At 41.4% G+C, this 20,037-nt stretch overlaps 1 protein-coding gene across 1 annotated transcript in view; it reads left to right on the top strand.

The window, feature by feature from the left end:
- The window catches only part of SPATA18 (spermatogenesis associated 18), a 34,750-nt gene extending 21,581 nt beyond the window's left edge, over positions 1 to 13,169 (top strand). The window contains exons 6-13 of the mRNA XM_028100712.2: positions 460 to 711; positions 2,185 to 2,455; positions 4,167 to 4,325; positions 5,153 to 5,328; positions 8,319 to 8,442; positions 10,231 to 10,314; positions 12,818 to 12,863; positions 13,162 to 13,169. Of these exons, the coding sequence (XP_027956513.1) occupies positions 460 to 711; positions 2,185 to 2,455; positions 4,167 to 4,325; positions 5,153 to 5,328; positions 8,319 to 8,442; positions 10,231 to 10,314; positions 12,818 to 12,863; positions 13,162 to 13,169 (1,120 nt within the window). The remainder of the gene's footprint in view (positions 1 to 459; positions 712 to 2,184; positions 2,456 to 4,166; positions 4,326 to 5,152; positions 5,329 to 8,318; positions 8,443 to 10,230; positions 10,315 to 12,817; positions 12,864 to 13,161) is intronic.
- The last annotated feature ends 6,868 nt before the right edge of the window (positions 13,170 to 20,037 follow it).

Raw genomic sequence — 20,037 nt, 5'->3', positions numbered from 1 at the left:
TCACCTCAGGCCGCTTAGGGGAAGGAAGAATTCTCACCATCATTTTCATCTCTTATTTCCTACTTGATAGACCTTCTCAGATTCTTTGACCCTATAATTGAGTGATTTCCTGTAGCAGCGATTCTGTTCTTTACCGTTTCCAGTGCAGCTTTTAATTCTGCTATTGCATTTTTAGCTTCTCTGTGTCCTTCTTAATCTTAGCCCTTACCTTTTCATCTTATATCATTGTCCTTTTCATCACAGCACGTTCTCTTTGTGTGGGTTTGCTCCTGTTTTAGGTAGTCACGCCTCTCTGCATCTTTATAAGGATGCCAAGTTTATTTCAGAAGCTTTGTCTCTAGAATACATTATTTGTATAAATTCACCCTTCCACCTAGTATTGTGGATGTTACTATTACCTTTCCTCCATCCTTCCCTCCTTCTCTTTTCTTTCCTCCTTAATTTTTGTTTTCTGTTCAGGCTTAAATCTCTTCAAGTCCAGGAGGAATCCCGCCACCGAAACGTAGAACACAGAAGCGTGGAGCATCGGTGTGCGGAGCCTAGAACCTCAGAGCCGAGGACCTCTGAGCAGAGGCGGTTGGACCAGTGGGGCATTGACAAGCGGGGCGCAGAGCAGCGGACCGAAGTGGTTTCTGATTATGAGAAACAGCTCCGAACGCTGAAGGACGAGATAGCTGTTTTGTCTGCTGAAAAATCTGTGCTTCAAGGAAGGTCTGACACATTCTCACAGATCTTTTCATTTAAGTTCCTTTCGGTAGTGGTAAAAATGTGGCTTGGAAAAAAAAAATGCAATGACTATCTTGCACCCAAGCCCCCACAATATGGGAAGCTTTGAATTGTAGAGGGATTGTTTTCTCTAACTGCCCCCTTCCAGGGAGAGAAAATACCTCCTGGATTGTCAGTGCTTGGGCACTAATTAATTTGGGGCTGACATGGAAGCCCAAGGAATGAAACTGAGAGATATGTGAGATGAGAGGATAGTTCTTTGGCTTGAAAGCCGATTTGGGTGGGCCTGTCATACATGCATGGTACCCATGCGGGAAGAGTGTCCCATAATAGGAGGATCCTGTTCTCTGAGGCCTGCCAGTGTCCTCTCTGGGATGACTACCTGTCATTTTACTTTCTGTAGCTCATTTTGTTTGATGAAGTGTGTAGGTGAGTGTTCTTGTGACATCCCTCTCTACTGATGGACAGAATGTTAAGGCGGGACATTCGGAGTTACGTGAGGACAGAGCGGGATGTTTCTCTTGGAGCATCTTCCTTGTTCTTTTTAACACCCACCACCTCCCTCAGCCCCACAGCATGCCCGGATCCAAGCTATCAAAGCCACTCCCACCCCTGGTCCCCATTCCCCCAAATGCCACCTTAGCCTTTCATTCCAGGGAGTCACTCTGCCATGTTGTGCTGGTACCAGCTTGTACTGGCTCCCTAGAACTGATTCTGTGCACATCTGCCTCATTTCAAGTTCAGTGTGATGTCACATTCATAGCTCGAACTGGGTTGTGGTGGCAGTGTTTCTCGCACCATGGAAATTGTCAGACTACTGTTGAGGGCTTTTGCTCCGCTCCACCTTCAGAGTGGGCTTTGTAGGAGAACCGTTTGCTTCCTAGTATCTTCTACACTTCCCTCCTTGGGGGCCCATTTCCTTTGATAATTTACTTTGTACTTGATGGCAATACCGTTCATTGATGCTCTGCTTTACAATTCACCAAGCACTTCCACCTCTATTAGCCCACTGGATCTTTCAGACCCTCCCTCCCACCCAGAAATAGGGCGAGCATGTTGTAGGTAAGAACTCAGACTCTGGAGGGGAGAAATGAGCGCGAACGGTCCCACTGCTATAGAACGAGAACGCAGATCTTCTTTCTCACGGTTGAGTGTTCATCCCATATTATACCATAAAGCCTCTGTGATACCTGAGTACCCCAAGGCTGGGGTAAGAAATACTGAGAAGCTGATCTCTTTCCCTCTGGCTTTTGCCAGCAGTGTTACTTTCCTTTTCTGAGCCTCTAGTTCCTTGGCCTTAAAATGGCCAACAATCGATGTTGAGCTCGAAGGGCTGCTTAAAGGATAAAACGAGGTGCAGGGCGCACGGCTCCTGGCAATCACTTGCGGGTCATGGGGCCGGGAATGAGAGAGAAGTGAATCAGAGCGCTTCTCTGGCTGGTTCTTGCTTACCAACAGGTCCGCCCGGAGCCGGACTCCCAGCCCTGGCCCTCGCAGCCACAGCCACAGCCGCAGCCGCAGCCGCTCCACCAGCCCCTCCACCACGGTCGTGAAGATCAGGAGCCCGTCCCCGAATCGTGCCAAAATGTCCAACGTGGCGCGCAAGGCTGCCCTTCTGTCCCGGTTCAGCGACGCCTACTCCCAGGCCCGGCTGGATGCGCAGTGCCTGTTGCGGCGCTGCATCGACAAAGCTGAGACCGTGCAGCGCATCATCTACATCGCCACAGTGGTGGGTGACACTCGTGCGGCTGAGCCCCGCGGGGGGACAGCACGTGCGTCAGCCGAACAGGACAGCCTAGGGGACTGGTTGGTCCTGAGGTCACAGAGGGAGGGTGGGATTTCCCCTTTCTTCCTTCCTTCCTTCCCTCCCTCCCTCCTTCCTTCCTTCTTTCCTTCCTTCCTCCCTTCCTTCCTCCATCCCTCCCTTCCTTCCTTCTTTCCTTCCTTCCTTCTTTCCCTCCTTCCTTCTTTCCTTTCTCCCTTATTTCCTTCCTTCCTTCCTTCCTTCTTTCCTTCACAAATATTTGGTATGGCTAATTTTTTGCAGTCAAGAACTATTCCTATATATCAATATTTATATTGATCAGGCATTTGTTGAAGAAGTACCCATAAATAGAGGATTATCTCAAATGAATATATACTATGTTGATTTTCACTCAGTCTTCCAGTTGATTTCCTTTCCTTCTCAAAATAAATCAGAAGGCTGTTTTGTGTTAACTCTTCTGTTTATTGAGCTAAGAGTAGTTACTAAAACTGCTAGTATGTGAGCTACTTGAGGATGGCAGATTAAAAGTGCTCATATATAATCCTTAATTCTCAAAGCAAAGGTATTTGTTCTGTGGATACCATACTGAGATACTAAGGGTCCATTTTGAGAAATGAGAACAGTTAATATTTAAAAAGAAAAGGAAACACTGGTATGAGACCAGAATTATCAGAGTCTACTGAACATTATCCTGAATTACTAATTTATTTCAGGACTCAGCAAACTATGACCTATAGGATGTATCTTGTCCTGGTCTGTTATTTCCTTATTTCTAAGGAAAATACCACCTGAGAGCTAAGAATATAAGAATGGTTTTACATTTTTAAATGATTGTAAAAAAAAAATATGACAAGAGACTGTCTGTATTTTAGGCAAGCCTAAAACATTTACTCTCTGACTTTTTGCAGAAAAAAGTTTACCAGCCATGATTCATTTCATTAAGAAGTTGGTTAAGGTTCTGAAGCCATGCCTTTCATGCATAACTGAGTTTCCTCGGTGCCTGCCACATAACAGGCATTTAATAAATATTTGTTGAATTAATATATGCCAGGAAACATGCCAGATACTTGATATGTGTCTTTGTATAACATAAACACAGATTGATAATTTCATTTCTGGACCAGTAATATGACATTGTGGTGGGATCATAGCATCAACCAGCACTTTTAAAAAAAAGATTTATTTATTTATCCGAGAGAGAAAGAGAAAGAGCCCAGGGAGAGAAGCAGACTCTGCTAAGCACAGAGCCCTACACGGGGCTCAATCCCATGACCCTGAGACCATGATCTGAGCCGAAATCAAGAGTCTGACGCTTAACCAACTGAGCCACCCAGGCACCCCTAACCAGCACTTTTTAAGTGTTTATGTAACCACAGATGATCTGTTTCCTTGAACCTCTGCATTGTGCTGCCTCTTGCAGTCAGGATTCCCAGAACAATGATCAACTGTCTTGAAATTAGTGAACGTACATAGTCATAGATGTGTTTATGTATTTTTTCAAAATTGAGGTATGTATTTTCTCCCAGATTAAAATTAGTTTCGAACAACTGTGTTTAGTGATCAGAAGACACATACGATGTTGAATTTTTGGTGGGTATTCTTTCTTCATTCCTTGCTTTGGATTTCTTTACTCCCCTTCCTCCACCTAATAAATTTGCTGCATTTTTACATGCAGGAGGCGTTCCATGTAGCTAAAATGGCATTCAGACATTTCAAGATCCGCGTGAGGAAATCGTTGACACCATCTCTCGCGGGGTCGAATAACTTTGAGGATGCCGTCTTGGATTATATCATTTGTCATCTCGATCTATATGATTCCCAAAGCAGTGTTAACGTAAGTGTTGGGTCTCTTAGTGGGACTGGTGTGCTACTGCTGCACTTTACATGGAATACTAACACCTCAGAAATCCACCCAGTGCTCAGGGTTGCTTTTATGTAACGGAATAGCAGAAAAGAGCAGCATCCAGTTGACTTTGTAGAACCAGTCATTATTGGCTGTTTCTTAGACATTTTTATGGGGAAAAAATAGTCTGACCTTTATAGTTCTATTCTTTCGATGGGTTCTTAAGATTGGAGATAGAATACCATAGTGCTTAAGAGCAACGGCTTTGGGGAAGGTAGGTATAGATTTGCATCCTGGCTGTGCCACTTACTAGACCTTGCACATTTACTTCACCTGTTTGTGCTTTAGTTTTCCAGCCTTAAAATGGGAGCAACAATGGCCATGACCCCTGCAGAGTTCTTGAGAGGAAAAACAAGCAAGTAATTTGCTTAGCACAAGACTTGGCACGTGTAACAAACACCCAATAAGGGCAAGCTGTTATAATTGCTATTATTCTACACTATGAATGAGTTGGCACTTCCTATAATTGCCCAGAATAGAGAATTGAGGAAATAATAAATAAAACCCACTAAGGATATTTGCTTTGGTTTTTGGGGGGGATTCTCTTGGCCTTTGGCATGCCGTCTGTCCTCTGCATCATCTTTCCTCCTTCCCCATTAGTGAGTCTTTCTCCTCCAGCACATGTGCAGTTTTCCTGGTTTACAACATCTTTACCCATGTACTCTTTCTCCGCCCCCCACCTGACATAACCCCCTTTGGATGTCAGAGCTTCTTGTCACAGTTTGGTAACAAGGTGATGCCATCTTTTTGTTTTTCAGGATGTGATGCGAGCCATGAATGTCAATCCCAAGATTTCATTTCCTCCTGAAGTTGACTTTTGCCTCCTCAGTGACTTCATCCAGGAGATATGTTGCATTGCCTTTGCCATGCAGGCTTTAGACCCACCCCTAGATATTGCATTTGGGGCGGATGGAGAAATTTTTAATGATTGCAAGTAAGAGACATTAGAGCAGAAGCTAAGGGATTTTTTTTTTAAATAATAAATAACCTTTTCTCTATTTCCTGGAAACAATTTATGGAAAAGAACTCTGGGTGGGGAAATCAACAGACATGACCTGACCTCCAGGCCCTGCCATATACTTTTCTGTGCCACAGGGCCGACCCCTCTCCTGGGGTAGTTTTCTTTCTCAGTCAAACGTGATTCAGAGGTGATGTAATCATTTCCATTGAATGCATTGGTCTTGGGGAAAAATAATGAGTACCTGGAGCCTGTCTGGAACACTAAAAAAACGTGCTACATACATACAAATGTGTATTACTTTTTACTGGTTTCTACTGCAGTATTTAGGCCGGGTTTCTCAAAGTATGGCATAGAGACATCACTTGTGTCAGAATTACTCAAGTCTTGTTAAAGAGGCAGGTTCCTGGATCACACCCCCTGATATTTTATGCAGTAGGTTCGGAGTGGGGCTCAAGAATCTGCCATTTAACAAACACTTAAGTGTTCCTTGTGCACACTAGCATTTGAGACTGTCTAGGACCATTAGATTTCTATCAACTTTTACATGGTAAATGTTTCCTATATAAATTAGCAGGAATTAAATTAATTTAAAACATTTTACTGAAATTTTATGGGCTCTTATGGTACAGCTGGAAATTATTGGGAGGAGGCCAAGCTAGTGGTTAAGAACATTCTGAGGCTTGAGGATCTGGCATCAAGCTGCTCAGGTTCAAATCCCAGCTCTACCACCAATTAGCTCTATAATCTGGGGTATGCTACTTAATTTTTCTGTTCCTTAGTTCCCTCTCTGTCATATGGGGGAAATAATAATACCTATTTCCTAGGGCTGGAGAAGGTAGTCGAACTCATTCAGATAAAGTACTTAGGACACTGCTTGGCATGGGGGCGCCTGGGTGGCTCAGTTGGTTAAGTGGCTGCCTTCGGCTCAGGTCAAGATCTTGGGGTCCTGGGATTGGGCCGCAACATCAGGCTCCCTGCTCATCGGGGAGTCTGCTTCTTCCTCTCCCTCTACTCCTCCCCCCTGCTCGTGCACTTTCTCTCTCTCTCTCTCTCAAATAAATAAATAAAATCTTTTTTTTTTTAAAGGACACTGCTTGGCATGCATTGCACACTCAGGAAATGTTAGCTCTTGGTCTCTGTTCAGTCTATAGAGTTGTGGGGTGGTGGTGGCCCAATATCCCTACAAGCTATTGATGACAGAAGCTACATACATTTCTTTTGCTTATCCAAATCACAATGATGGTGTTTCCAATTGCCTTCTAGCTTGCCGTATTTTCCTGCCGTTGTCCTGTTTCTAGTTTCTTTCAGATCATCGCTCCTAACATGCGTCCACTCATGGAAGAGCTGCAGTTAGAACATTACACTGCAGTCGAGCTTTTTGATTTCCTTACAGAACATAGTCTCTTCATCCCCCTTCCTTTATTCCTTTCTCCTTTGGAGAATGCATAGAACCACTCAGAAATGTTCACTTAATTTACTTTATGGAATCTGCACACTTCACAGACCTCTGGGGTCCTCCTGCTTCCATGCCTTCCATCAGACGGAAGTTGTTGCCTCTTGGTGCACTCTGTAGCCTGTATCTCTGAAAGGCTGTAGAGCCGAAACTAGAGCTCCTAATAATGACTATTTGGTTCTACTTCGAGGACTTCATAGAACAAGTTTTTTTTTTAAGACTTTATATATTTATTTGACAGAGAGAGATAGCAAGAGCAGGAACACAAACATGGGGAGTGGGAGAGGGAGAAGCAGGCTTCCTGCGGAGCAGGGAGCCTGATGCGGGGCTTGATCCCAGGACCCTGGGATCATGACCTGAGCCAAAGGCAGATGCTTAACGACTGAGCCACCCAGGTGCCCCATAGAACAAGTTTAATCCTTAAAAAACAAACAAACAAACAAACAAACCCACAAAAAACCCAAACCAAAAAAACCCGACAGCCTTTCACATATTTGAAGCAATTATTCAAATCTTCCTACTTCTGGCCTCATGGCTTTGGGTTTTTCCACATAAAGGGGATTTGAGACTTCCTGATAGATCAGTTTCTTTGGTCTGTGTTCCATGCTCTTCTGAGTATTCCTTTTTAAGTGTCCACAGTAGAAGTAGTCCCCTGCTTTGAACGGAGCAGCTTAGAGAGACTAATACCCTTTCCGTTCTTATTCTCTATTAATCCCGCTAATCTGTACTAGTGTTTTCTGTTTTTGTTTTTTGGTTATATAACACTGTTGTTGATCATTCTGAGTTCAACTGAAACCTATTATTCTTACTTGTACTGTGATTAAGCCTTTTATTGCCTCTATCTGTGCAATTATATGCTTTTTGGACTCAATTATAGAACCTCATACATACCCGCACTACATTGTGTCTTATTAGATTCAGCTTATTGTTCCTGTTTGTTGAGCTATTTTTTGATACTGTCCTTTATTTCTCTTTTCCTACCCATCCCTAGCCTTTGAGTGGTTTATCTATAGTTCATGCAGGTCATTGATGAACATGTTACTTATCGAACGATTGAGAGAAAGCTGAATTCAAGGTCTAATTGACTCATTAATTATTTCACTTTGGGTATGATCATTGAACCAGTTTCTAATCCATCTACTTAGGTCAATCATCCACCTCTATTTCTCTTATTTTGCCCACAAAGATAGCATGAGAAATCTTTCAGGGTGCCTCCAGGATTTCAGATGGTCTCCATCTCTAGTGTTTCCCTGACCTGTAACTTGTAATTCTGAGAAGGGAAGGAATGAGTTTAGTCTGACAAAACTTGTTCTGTGTGAGTCCATGTTGGGTCCTTGTTATCACTGATTCCCGTTCTAAGAGCTCACAACCATCTCTTTAGTACCAGAATCAGGATCCATATTCATCTAGACTGAGCATAATAGAAAACGAGAATTTACAGTGATGTCCTCCAGTCACACTACATCCTTGCTTAACTTCTCTTTTTTGTTCTTTTGTGTGTTTAAAATAGGTACCGTCGCAGCTATGACTCTGATTTCACTGCTCCTTTGGTCCTCTATCACGTGTGGCCTGCTCTCATGGAGAATGACTGTGTCATTATGAAGGGAGAAGCTGTCACCAAGAGAGGGGCTTTTGTACGGTGGCCTTGCATAGTGACAATTCATCCCAAGTGTTTGATTCACAAGTTCGAGAACATTTCTAAACCCAGAGGTTCTATAGAGGAAGTCTAAAGAGTTGCTTGATAAGGCTTCATACAAAGGAGGGGAAACAGACTGGCTGGGAAACAAGAGATTCTTTTCTTTGATTCCTCCACAATTCTTCATAATTTCCTGGCAGTAACTTCTTTGTCTGTTGCTTTATTTATAAGATGGAATAGCCATATTTGGTTCCTCCATCTTAGAAATATGCTATCATATGGGCAAAGCTCTTTGAGCTCATCTTATTGAAGGCCCTCTATAATTCTAAGCATTGGGAAGGGATCAATTAACTTTCGGGAAACAGTTGGCCAAATTTTTACTGACCATTATCCATGTTGGAAATGATGAATGTACTGTTTTTCTCTCCTTGGTATGATGCGTAGGGAGGGGGGAGGGATGAAAAAAAAGAAGGCAGAAGAGGTGGGGAGAGAGTAGCTTATCAGTTTTGGAGGGCTGCTTCCTATATGCATTGGTTGTAGAATGTTTTGGACATGGTAAATAATTGGGCAGCCTTCAAAATGGCGTCGTAACTATGAAAGTTTATTAATGTGTGTGGTGGGGGGGGTTGGGTGGCCACGGGGGCTTGGATATTCTGTGTAGTTCACACAATGGAGTTTTTATCCTGCCCCTCCTAGGAAGAATTAAGTGAATTCTAAATGGAGGCTATTCAGTCCAGCGCAAAGCCACCATCTGGGTGGGCTCAGTTCCTGTTCTCTTTGAACAAGAGAATAGGAAAGTGCTTCAATGGCAGTTTTTCATAATATAAGGAAGAACAGGAGTAGAGTATTTTAAAAGAACTTAAGGGTTTTTGCAGCTGAAACATTCCACTAGAGTGAATAGTATCTCAATAAAATATTTTGTGCTATGAAAGTTGAACCTACAGAAATTGGATTGGGTTGATCTGACAGCCACACATGTTCTATGATGAATGAGCTCATAAAACATGCTTCTTGCTCCTGCAACTCTCACTTTTTGCTAAGAAACTCTAATTGTAGACTCTCTGTAGTGCAATTCGGAAGGGAGGGAGAGGAAATGGCCACTATTCGTATATTCTACATCAAATAAGGCATTTAAACTTCCTTCTTCCTCTCCTCAAGCATATCACCAACATTTACCCCAGCTTAAACTCCTAAAACAAAATGTGAAAATCCTAAAAGGAAGTACTTGGAATAAAGGAAAAAGTTGAATGAAGGGAAATTTGTAAGAAGGATTTTGCTGGTAAAATCTCATTATAGTGAATATCGTTTTCTTAGTCATTAATTTAGTTAATAGATGGGCAACAATGGTGACCCCCTCCCTCCCTCCCTCATTCATTAATTCATTTCATTCAACAATATTTTTATGACCCAAGCACTGTGTTTAGGTGCTGGGGATTCAGCAATGAACAAAAGAGACCCAAATCCCTGCCCACATGGGGCTTACATTTTCTGACACTTGCAAGCTGGAATTTAATTTCTAACAATTTACACATCAAAACAAAATTCTAGCACCAAGATTTTGAATATTCCAATGTTCACTGTCATGGGATTTTATCTGAGAAATACCCTAAAGTTATTGTCAAATATTGGGCAGCTGTAAGATGTGAAAAGTGTGTCTCACGCTGATTAATGCCCAGTAATGGGCCAAGTGTAATCGTATCAGCAAAACCTCTCATTCTTTAGGATATGCATATTGTTTTAAGTCATGTGAACTTTCACAAACTGCTATTTCTCTCTCTTCTTTTAGTGGAATTCAGTGCGATCTGTAAGTCGATGTCGAAGCAGGAGTTTAAGTCCCATCTGCCCCCGTAGCCGTATTGGTTTAAGCACGGTATATATCTAATAATTTTTACACAAAGCATCTTCTAGTTGACACTCTTATCTCCAATAGTCACCTATGCAAGAGGTGATTATAAGCCTGTAGGTAGAAAGAGAACCTGTTGCAATAACCCTAAACTGATTTTTATGCTCCCTTGCTAAGGAACTTGTTGTTCTAGAAAGAAGTAGAGGTTGTGTTTTTCTTAATTACTTTGAAGAACAATAGACTTGACATATTTCATAGTTTTATTTTTGTTTTAGAATGAAAATGGGCAACAGATATAGTCTTCCGAACAGAGGATGGGAGTGACCTAAACACAGGTCCTTGGTTACTCTTCAACGTATTGCATGAGTTTAGAGAAATTGCTCAAATGGTCTGGATTTCAATACTGTATAAAGGGCATTGCAGGCATTAATTTTTCCTCCATGCTTCAAAGTAGGAAGAATAACACTGGTCTCCTTGTGTATTAGTTCTTGGGAGGACTAGTACCTCTGTCAAAAAAAAAAAGAAAATAACAGCAAAAACATTTCTGAAAACCAAAAACATTATTAAGAGTCACCACTGTTGATTTATTCAACAAATAATATTTAGTCCATGCCTTTTGAATACAGGACTGGTCCAAGACATCTGGACACCAGATAGGATAACAATTTGCTGTTCCTTTGAATAAAAATTCTTGAAATATTTGCTCAGTCTTGTTTTAGGGAGAGTAGTGGAGGAGAACAACAGCTAGGGCTCCACTTCTCTGAAATTATCTCCAGTAATGCAACTCTAGCTATAAACTTCTAAAACTCCCTCTGTAAAACAAAATAAAAAACAACTGCCCCCCCGCCCCCCGCTAATAAGGTCTACTTTTCTGAGTTTAGTGAGCATCTATTACTTCAGCGTGCTCTTTATCAAATATTCCTTCCTTTGCTAATGGATGCTCAATTTGCAGAGGAGGGGGGGGACACAAGTATGATGAAAACACGGTTTCTTCCCTGAATGGGTTTCAATACAGGAAGATCAATATGATTTAAACAAAGTAACTGAGTATGGTATATGCCACCGTCCATACAAGAGGCATGAAGGACTAGAGCCATGAAAGGAGGTAGGCACTTTTTCTGGACTTGGTAGTGAGGAAGGGGTTCATGGGCGAGTTGGTACTTGATTTGGCTTTTTAGAATGGATGGAATTTCAATGAGCTGGGAAATTAAGGAGGAATATCCAGAAAAAGGAAATAGCCCTAGAATGGAAAACATAAATCTGACACAGATCTTTTGCTCTTAGAGATTTTAATATAACTTACTTATCCGTGTTCATGAATAAGCATTTACAGTGGGTAAAAGTAAAAGGATAGTGCATTTAGTGGACTGAAAAATAAAAAAGAAATCTTGAGAATTTTATCCTGGAAAAGTCACAATCTCCTTATTCTAAGAGGACATGGCTTATCAAAGAGCAATATTAGACACCTATAGTGCTCACAGACATGGCAAATTTTTCCTCTGAACTCTCACTGGAAGGCTTATTGGTGGGCAGTGTCCCTCTAATAAAGCCCTTATGCATGTTTCACACCCCTTCTTTCTCTTTCCTGCTTTGTGCCCAAGGAGAACCAAAAAATTCAAACATTAGAGGGAATAAAATACATTCTTTTTTTCTTTTTCTTTTTTTTTTTTTAAGTAGGCTCCACGCCCAGTGTGGAGCTTGAACTCATGAACCTGAGATCGAGGGTTGCATGCTCTACTGACTGAGCCAGCCAGGCGCCCCTAAAATATATTATTGACGGTGAAACCGCTGCCCACTCTCTGTCCCTTTCCACCGTGCTCTCCTTACAGTGATTGGGTACACCTGCAAAATAAAATACAAATATTTTTAGTCTGGTTTTTTTTTGGCTTATTTGAGGTCTTGATGCATCCAGAACAGCTTTCATCTTTGTTAGTGTCTATTTATCTAAAGTTTTTGAAAGCTCAGAGCAAGAATGTTGCTTGTAGTCAGTTATTTCTGAAACATAACAGGTTTGTAGGTATAGGGTGGTGGCTTTTGCTTAGTGAAAGCAAAGGTGAGATTTGGAAAATGATTCTTTTCTGGCTCCCCAGGGACACTCCTTCGTAGGACAGCGTTTTGGACACATGACATCATTCATATAAGAATCTGATAGAGAGTATTTGATCATTTTAGCTTTAATTGGTTAATTGTACTACTACTACTAATTATTTTCTGGAAAGCATTGAATTCAGTATGGCCACTGAACATCCAATCTCAAAGTCTTCAGCAACTATCAAAACAAACAAGCAAACAAACTTAAGCCACTGAGCCCAGATTTTAATGAATGACATGATTTAAACCAAATTGATCGCCCATTTACTTCAGGACGTATAGGAGGAACCGCATTGCTCAACCTCAGGGTTGGCATCATAGCTGTAAAGTGCCTCAGAACAACTACCATTTAGCTGGTTTTAGGAATCAAACGTCAAAGGGAGTCATTCTTTGAGGTCCATCTACTGTGTCATTCGCATTACTCCTTTGTATTTTCCAGATATCTCGAAGCCGGAGCCCTTCTCCAATAAGATGTGGATTGCCGAGTAAGTGGGATGGTTTAGATGGCTTTTTAATGCTCTTTTAACACTCAGCCCTGTGCAGCAAAATGAATGTTTCACCTCCCAGGGAACATCTCTGACCTCCACCTCACACCTTCATTTCTGGGCCCTCCTGTTGATGGTGCCCAAGCGGGTCCCATGGGTGACATGGGAGGAGCCTCTCTGATTGAGAGGTTTTTTTTCGATGTAAACCCAGATTGACCACCCCAGTTTCATTTACGTCCTTCGAAAAGAAAGTCTAAGAAAGTGACCATAATCATGAACTGTTTGTTTTTCTCCCTAGGGTTTTAAAGCCAGCAGACATGTCCTTTTGCTACAGTACATCTGCACCAGCTAACTTCCCCAGTGCCTGTCTCCTGTGCTTGCCTCAGAACTCACTTAAGATAATGTGAAAACGCAATTCTGTGTATCACTCCACCTGGAGAGTTAAATGTTTCGGCTTAGCGTGTTTGTAACCTCAGATATATTGCATTTTATTTTATAGATACAAATTCCATTACTTTGTTAAAAACAACTGCATAGGTGTTTAGGATCATATTCATTTGAAGCAAAGTCCCTCAGGGTTTTCATCCTCAAATACTAGGCTCTTTTATGGCAACTGTAGAAACTTAAGTGGAAAATCTTTACCACGTGGAGTTCAAAAGACAGAGTCAGTTTAGCTTACAGATGGATCATAAATATTATAATTGCTGGTATTAGCTTAAAGCTTGAATACAATATTGAGTGTTATAATTTTCTTGTTTGGAAGACAGCCCTAATCCCAGGCGGGGGAACTTGTCCTGGTAGCAGTACTTCAGGCTACACGTAGTTGGTGTTGATTTCAGAGAATAGAGTTCCCTGGCTTGCTTCTCTTTTCCTGCTTTGAGAATGCCCTGTTCGGTTTAGTTGGGTACCAATGCCAAAGCTACTTACCTGACAGAATGTTCTTGCTTCATAAATGCACAGAAGTGATTTGGCTAGAAGCCAGCTTTGAGAGAAATGGTAATTACCTTGTGTTTATCTTGTGGGGATGTTTCATACAGTTTTAATGTACATGTTACATATAGAAGCAACCTGGACATGTGCTTTATCTATTCCACCTAGTTGTTTGCAAACTCAGACCTCCTAAGAACTGCATCTGACTAAAAATACCTAAGTGTGGGGCTTAAAATTAGGGGTACCATTTATTGATTTTAAATTGAGCGAAAATACCTTGATTTCTTGACTGTGAAGGACTGTTGAAAAAGTTCAAGTTCAACGTAATAATGGAATGTATCTTTCCCAAGATATGTAATGTTTTGTCTGTTCCCCCCCTCCCCCTCACCACTTTAATATGGTCTTAAACACAAGCCTTACAAATGACTGCTCTCTCTGTGTGCCTTTTGGAGAGAAACTCTGAATTGGCCACAGCTTTGTCTGCACTCAGTGCCCAAACTAGCACCTAGTGCCTTGTAGGTGAAAAAACAAAAAACAAAAAACAAAAAACCAACCAACCAAACAAACCCAAAGCAAAAACTTCTCTAAACCATCTTATCCCAGTAGTGCAATTGCTGGGTCATTGGGTAGCTCTATTTTTTTTTTTTTTGAGACACCTCCACAGTGTTTTCCAAAGTGGTTGTACCAACTCGCAATTGCACTACAGGGTATTTACCCCAAAGACACAGATGTAGTGAAAAGAAGGGCCATATGCACCCCAATGTTCATAGCAGCAATGTCCGTAATAGCCAAACTGTGGAAAGAATTTGCCGAGATGCTCTTCAGCAGATGAATGGATAAAGAAGATGTGGTCCATATCTACAATGGAATATGACTCAGCCATCAGAAAGGATGAATACCCAACTTTTACATCAACATGGATGGGACTGGAGGAGATTATGCTAAGTGAAATAAGTCAAGCAGAGAAAGTCAATTATCGTATGGTTTCACTTATTTGTGGAACATAAGGAATAGCAGGGAGGACATTAGGAGAAGGAAGGGAAAAATGAAGGGGGAGAATCGGAGTGAGAGACGAACCATGAGAGACTGTGGACTCTGAGAAACAAACTGAGGGTTCTAGAGGGGAGGGGGTGGGGGGATGGGTTAGCCCGGTGATGGGTATTAAGGAGGGCACGTACTGCATGGAGCACTGGGTGTTATATGCAAACAATGAATCGTGGATCACTACATCAAAAACTAATAATGTATTGTATGGTGACTAACATAACATAATAAAATAAAATAAAAAAAAATAAACCATCTTATCCCTTGTGCTGGTAGCTAGACACGAGGAGAGACCTCCTCCATCCCTGTCCCTTGGGTCTAATGGTCACCAACTTTATTCTGAAGTGTGAGGTTGATTTTTCTACCCCTGTGTATTTTTACATAGTCATCACATTGAGGCAACGCAGCTGCTGGAAGGAGGACTCAGTGTTTAGGTAGTTCCAGTTCTGACTTGGTCATCAGTTTGCTTTGCGGCCTAGAGCAAAAGTTACTCCACCGCTCTGAGTCTCAGTTTTATTTTAGAGTGCATAGGTTGGAGGAGATTAGTTGTTCTCTCAACCCTCCCAGATTCAGTGCCCCTTTATGACAAATATTCTGATTATTGTGACATAAAATTCAATGTTATAAGACCCAAATGCATACATACTTTTAAACAATGAGTATAGTATCCTAACTTTAATACAAAGCAGAAAAAAGGAAAAACAGTTTTTAATAACATGTATTTCAGTAAGAAGGCTTCGGTGTTGCCATCCTAGGTGATAAGATCAAGTCGTCAGATGCTTACACCTGTAGGTAGTCATGAGCTACAAATGCAGGCCAATGTGCATTGTATTGGCAATATCACAAACAGTGTTGGATATGATATTCTGAAATGATGGACAATTCCTGATAAAGTTTTGAACAAAATCTTAGTCATGCCTTGATTTACATAGTAAGCGCATCTCTGGAAAAGTTGGTGTGCGTTGAACCCATGCAACTATTACTTTGTGTTCTATGTTAAAAAACATTTTCTAAAATCTAAGCAATGATAATTCATTTTTAGGAGTTGGATGGGGGAACACATGCCCTGATTTGGAAAATGTTCACACATAGCTCAGTTGCTCAGTTTATTTTCTCTGTACCCTGTCTGGTCAGTTGTCATCTCTCAAGTCTCTGATTTGAACTGTAACCACATAGGGAATAATGGCGAAGTGTCTCGAATAATTTTTGGAAAGCATCCGCAAAAGCAAAGGAGGCTGACCTAGACTCATCTCATCTGGGCATGCACCTTAACCTTAGTAACTTTGAAGTATGAAAAGCTCCTACTTTGTAAACTGGTAAATGTCAATTCTATATTATTGGCTCAACATCTAATAATAAAATCAAGAAAAAGAGTGCTTCTATATCTGCAGGTTCTTTGCAATGAGATGCTTTCTTTCCAGATCCCCAACTTCAGCAATAGCCTTTGCCCATCTCCATTCTGTAAGGTCTGAACCAGGGCCACGAATTCATTCCGTAAGTCTGGACCGCACCCCTTCTCTGGGGTTGACCCTGTGACTGTTACAATTTTATGCTGTAGCTTAACTGCCAGCTTTAGTTAATTTTCTTCACAATCCATTGTCATCATATTCAAGATACTGTCTCTGAGTGGTGCTTTACCATTTTTATGGAGCTTGCACTTACATTATTTTAGTTGCTCCTACAGCAAATTCAGGCATGTCTTCGACTTATAGGTAAGGAAGCTGTTCCTCCAAAACATCATGCAATCTTCTTCCAAGGTCTTTTCTTTCAGAATCACATTCTAGCCTATTTTTTCTTTTTCTGTCATGGCCCATAGCATCGGTTCTTTTGTTTCCTGTTCATTCATTCATGCACTTATGAATACTTATTCAGTGCGTAGCTCTGGTGTGCTAGATTCAGTACCTACTCCTAGGGATGGAGTGGTGGACAGGGTTCTGGCCCTCAGGGAGCTTAATGTCATGTCCAGTTGCATTCTTTGATGATTTTCCTGTCATCGGGAGCAGATAATGACGGAAGACAGAAAAGAAAATGGGATCAGGACTGCATATCAATTGAATTTAAATACATTAATTGGGAGGGCAAATACCCATATAGAAGAAAGTTATGCAAGGCAATAGGAGAAATGTGGTGAACTTCATAAGAGAATGTAACTCAGTGTAACTCAGTTGTCATTCACAGGTGAATTACACAATCTTTTAAAAATACCTACTAAACCCATGATCCCAGGATCATTAATAATAAAATGAGTGTGGGAAGGAGGAACTCCTAAGATCAGTTCTAACACTTCCCATTACCACAGCTGTGTGCTCTACCTGCTACATTCCTAAGCTCCAGGGCGATTTGCAGACCATTCTAATTCATTTCTAGGCACCCCACATCCTTCATGAGGCGGACTGCTGCCAACAGTGTTCTATAAAGTTTGGGTTGAGTGAGAGATTTCTTAGTAGTATAACTTTGGATAATATCACACCTATAATTAAAGGCAAAGTGTTATGGAGCTTTTAAGAAACTAGTATTACAAACTGCATTAGGTCATTGAAATGTGAGCCCAGGCGCCATATGGGTAAGTGACATTCGGTGTATGCCATTTAAATACCCAAGCAGTGAAGTGTTTTGGCTTTAATACAGTGAGTGAACAAGGGCCTTGAAAATAAAGCAGGAACTAATTTTCTTATTTTAAAATGAAATGTAATGGGACAATTTTATGCTTAAAAAATTGCCCACTGGGTGCCAGCATAAATATACTTTCCATAGTATCACTGGCAATTAGTATATCAAAATTGGGCAGCTAACTCTAGTTTCTATTGGGTGAGCAACAAAAGAATATGACAAATGGGTATGTTATTGTTTTATTCAATGGAGTTTAAGCCAGGATTTTAGTGATACAACCAAAATAATGTATTGAAATGTGATGTGAAATATATTTTAGAAAAGGTCTTTAGTAATTGGACAGTTGTCAGAAGATCTTGAGTACCATTTAATGAATCAGACTTTTTAGCAATTGATTCTTGGGATGCTGGGGTGGGGCATTATATTTCTCTTCTACTCAGTTCTATCATCTTAGACCAGGGAACAAGTTTCAGAGCCATGTCTTCAGAATAAGATAATTTAGGATTGGCTCAGCAAGAGTCATAAGTGGAAGCAAGAATGGAAACGTTAGTTGTTCCTTCATCAATCCTTCACTTAAAAAGCACTTGCTGATGCTTGTAAAAGGTGTGCCTGGCACTGTGTCAGGCCCTGGGGATACAATGGTGAACAAGACTTTCAGCTGTGAAGAGAACGTGCTCAGTAGTCCTTGGCAGTGTGTACCTATGGGATGGGTCTGTGATCTCTCTGAACAATGGTGCAGGGACTGGGGATGACCTCTTCTTTGGGAGATCATCTTAAGTCCTTTATGTTGGTAGTGGGTTGAATCAGTCTTCCATGGCACTGCCATCAAGAAGCCTAGACTTATCACCCAGTAATAAATTATTGAGGGAAGTGTCCCAGCTTAATGTAACCTATGGTGAGAATGATCTGAGGAGATACATGTGTAGCTTAAAATAACACGCTGGAAGTGGCACAGAGGGCATAAAGGACATTGTATTCACCCTTAGAAAGGAGGCATGAAGCAGAACCAGAGAAGATACGTTGTCAAGGTTGAAGAATCTACTTTCCACAGAAGCAATTTTAGGAACCCTGACAGGAAGGCCTCTCTACTCACTTGCACTTTACTGGCAGATTCTTGGCATTTCAGTTTTAGAGATTTACTCAGACTGAAGACTCTGAGGATGTTAGAATGCAAATGCAAATAACTTGGAGCAGTAATCCCAGAGTACAAGTGGGGTTTTGGATTCTTTCCTGAAAGTGATAGGGATAGAGGGAGAGACAAGGGACAGAGGGACCATGGGGGCCCTGAGTAGGCGACTAGCGTTATTGGGTTATGTAATGGGAAAGTTTTTTCCCCTTTGAATGGGGTAGTCGAAGGCAGGAAAACCAGCTTTCTCCTCTTCTACTGCTGTGTTTGGTGTGAGCAGTCTTACTGGCCAGCCAGAGTTCTCTCTTTGAAGCTGAAGGCAGTTTCATCTCGGAAATGGTTGCTATAGCCTGGACATTTGTGTCTCCCCCCAAATTCATATGTTGAAACCTAATCCCCAAAATGATGGCATTTGGAGGTGGGGCCTTTGGGACGTGATGAGGTCATTTGGGTGGAGCCTTCATGAGTAGGACTGGTGCTCTTATAAAAGAGATCCTGGAGAGCTCCCTCATCCCTCCCGCCATGTCAGCAAGAAGACGGCTGTCCATGAAGGACAAAGTGGGTCCTCACCAGGCACCAGATCTGCTGGCACCTTAATCTTGGACTTCCCAGCCTCCAGAACTGCAAGAAATAAATGTTTGTTGTCTAAGGTACCCACTCTATGGTATTTTTGTTATAGCATCCTGAACAGACATAGACAGTGGTTACTTTTGTTCGAAGACCCATTTGTATGCATACTCTAGCCTGTTGCTACAAATCACTGGCCTTGATGTGCTATCAATGACTTTTGACCTTTCTTAGTTTTATTTGAAATTGCCCAGCTGAAAATAAAAGGGACGGGGGTGGGTGGGGTGGAAAAATAAAAGAAAAGTTTCGGGTTTTCTTTGATTAGAAAAACAAATTTCTCCTGGAATTTTTAAGAGTGATAGTGTCATTCAATATTTATACTTTATATTGATAATTTGACGGAAAACTTAAGAAGACCTAACATTTCCCAGAAAATCCTCTGTGGAATACTAGTAACAAGTATTTAATCTGGCATTTCCTACATGCCATTGTGCCAAGCTCTCCGTGTCATTAAACCTATTGTACAGAAAGAGAAGTGAAGGCTCTAGGTTATTACTAAGTAACCTAATCCCAAGTCATGAAGTTAGTAAACGTTGGAGCAAAAGTTCAAACCCATGTTTTTTCATGTTGAGCCCATCATCTTTTCACTGAGTCTGTAGGATGTTAAGATGTGGGGTGAAAAAAGTATCTTGTGGCCCTATCCATTTGAAAAAAGAAGTTAAAAGGTGAGTTGAACCCATCTTTTCTGCCAGACCCTGAAGAGTCATTCATCATCTGCCGTTCATGGGAAACTTCAGGGAGAATGTCATATGCAGCACTCTGCAAATTTATTTCACTATGGAACCCTTGTCTCATGGCATTCTTGTAAAGGCATTGTTCTAGAAGACCCATTTCAGG

The sequence above is a fragment of the Eumetopias jubatus genome, unplaced genomic scaffold (assembly GCF_037043125.1).
Source record: "Eumetopias jubatus isolate StellerSeaLion01/CBP00866 unplaced genomic scaffold, mEumJub1_p1.0 scaffold_2, whole genome shotgun sequence".
NCBI classification, from domain to species: Eukaryota; Metazoa; Chordata; class Mammalia; order Carnivora; family Otariidae; genus Eumetopias; species Eumetopias jubatus.
Note: the sequence above shows the minus strand (reverse complement) of the source record. Positions and strands in the feature narration are given on the sequence as shown.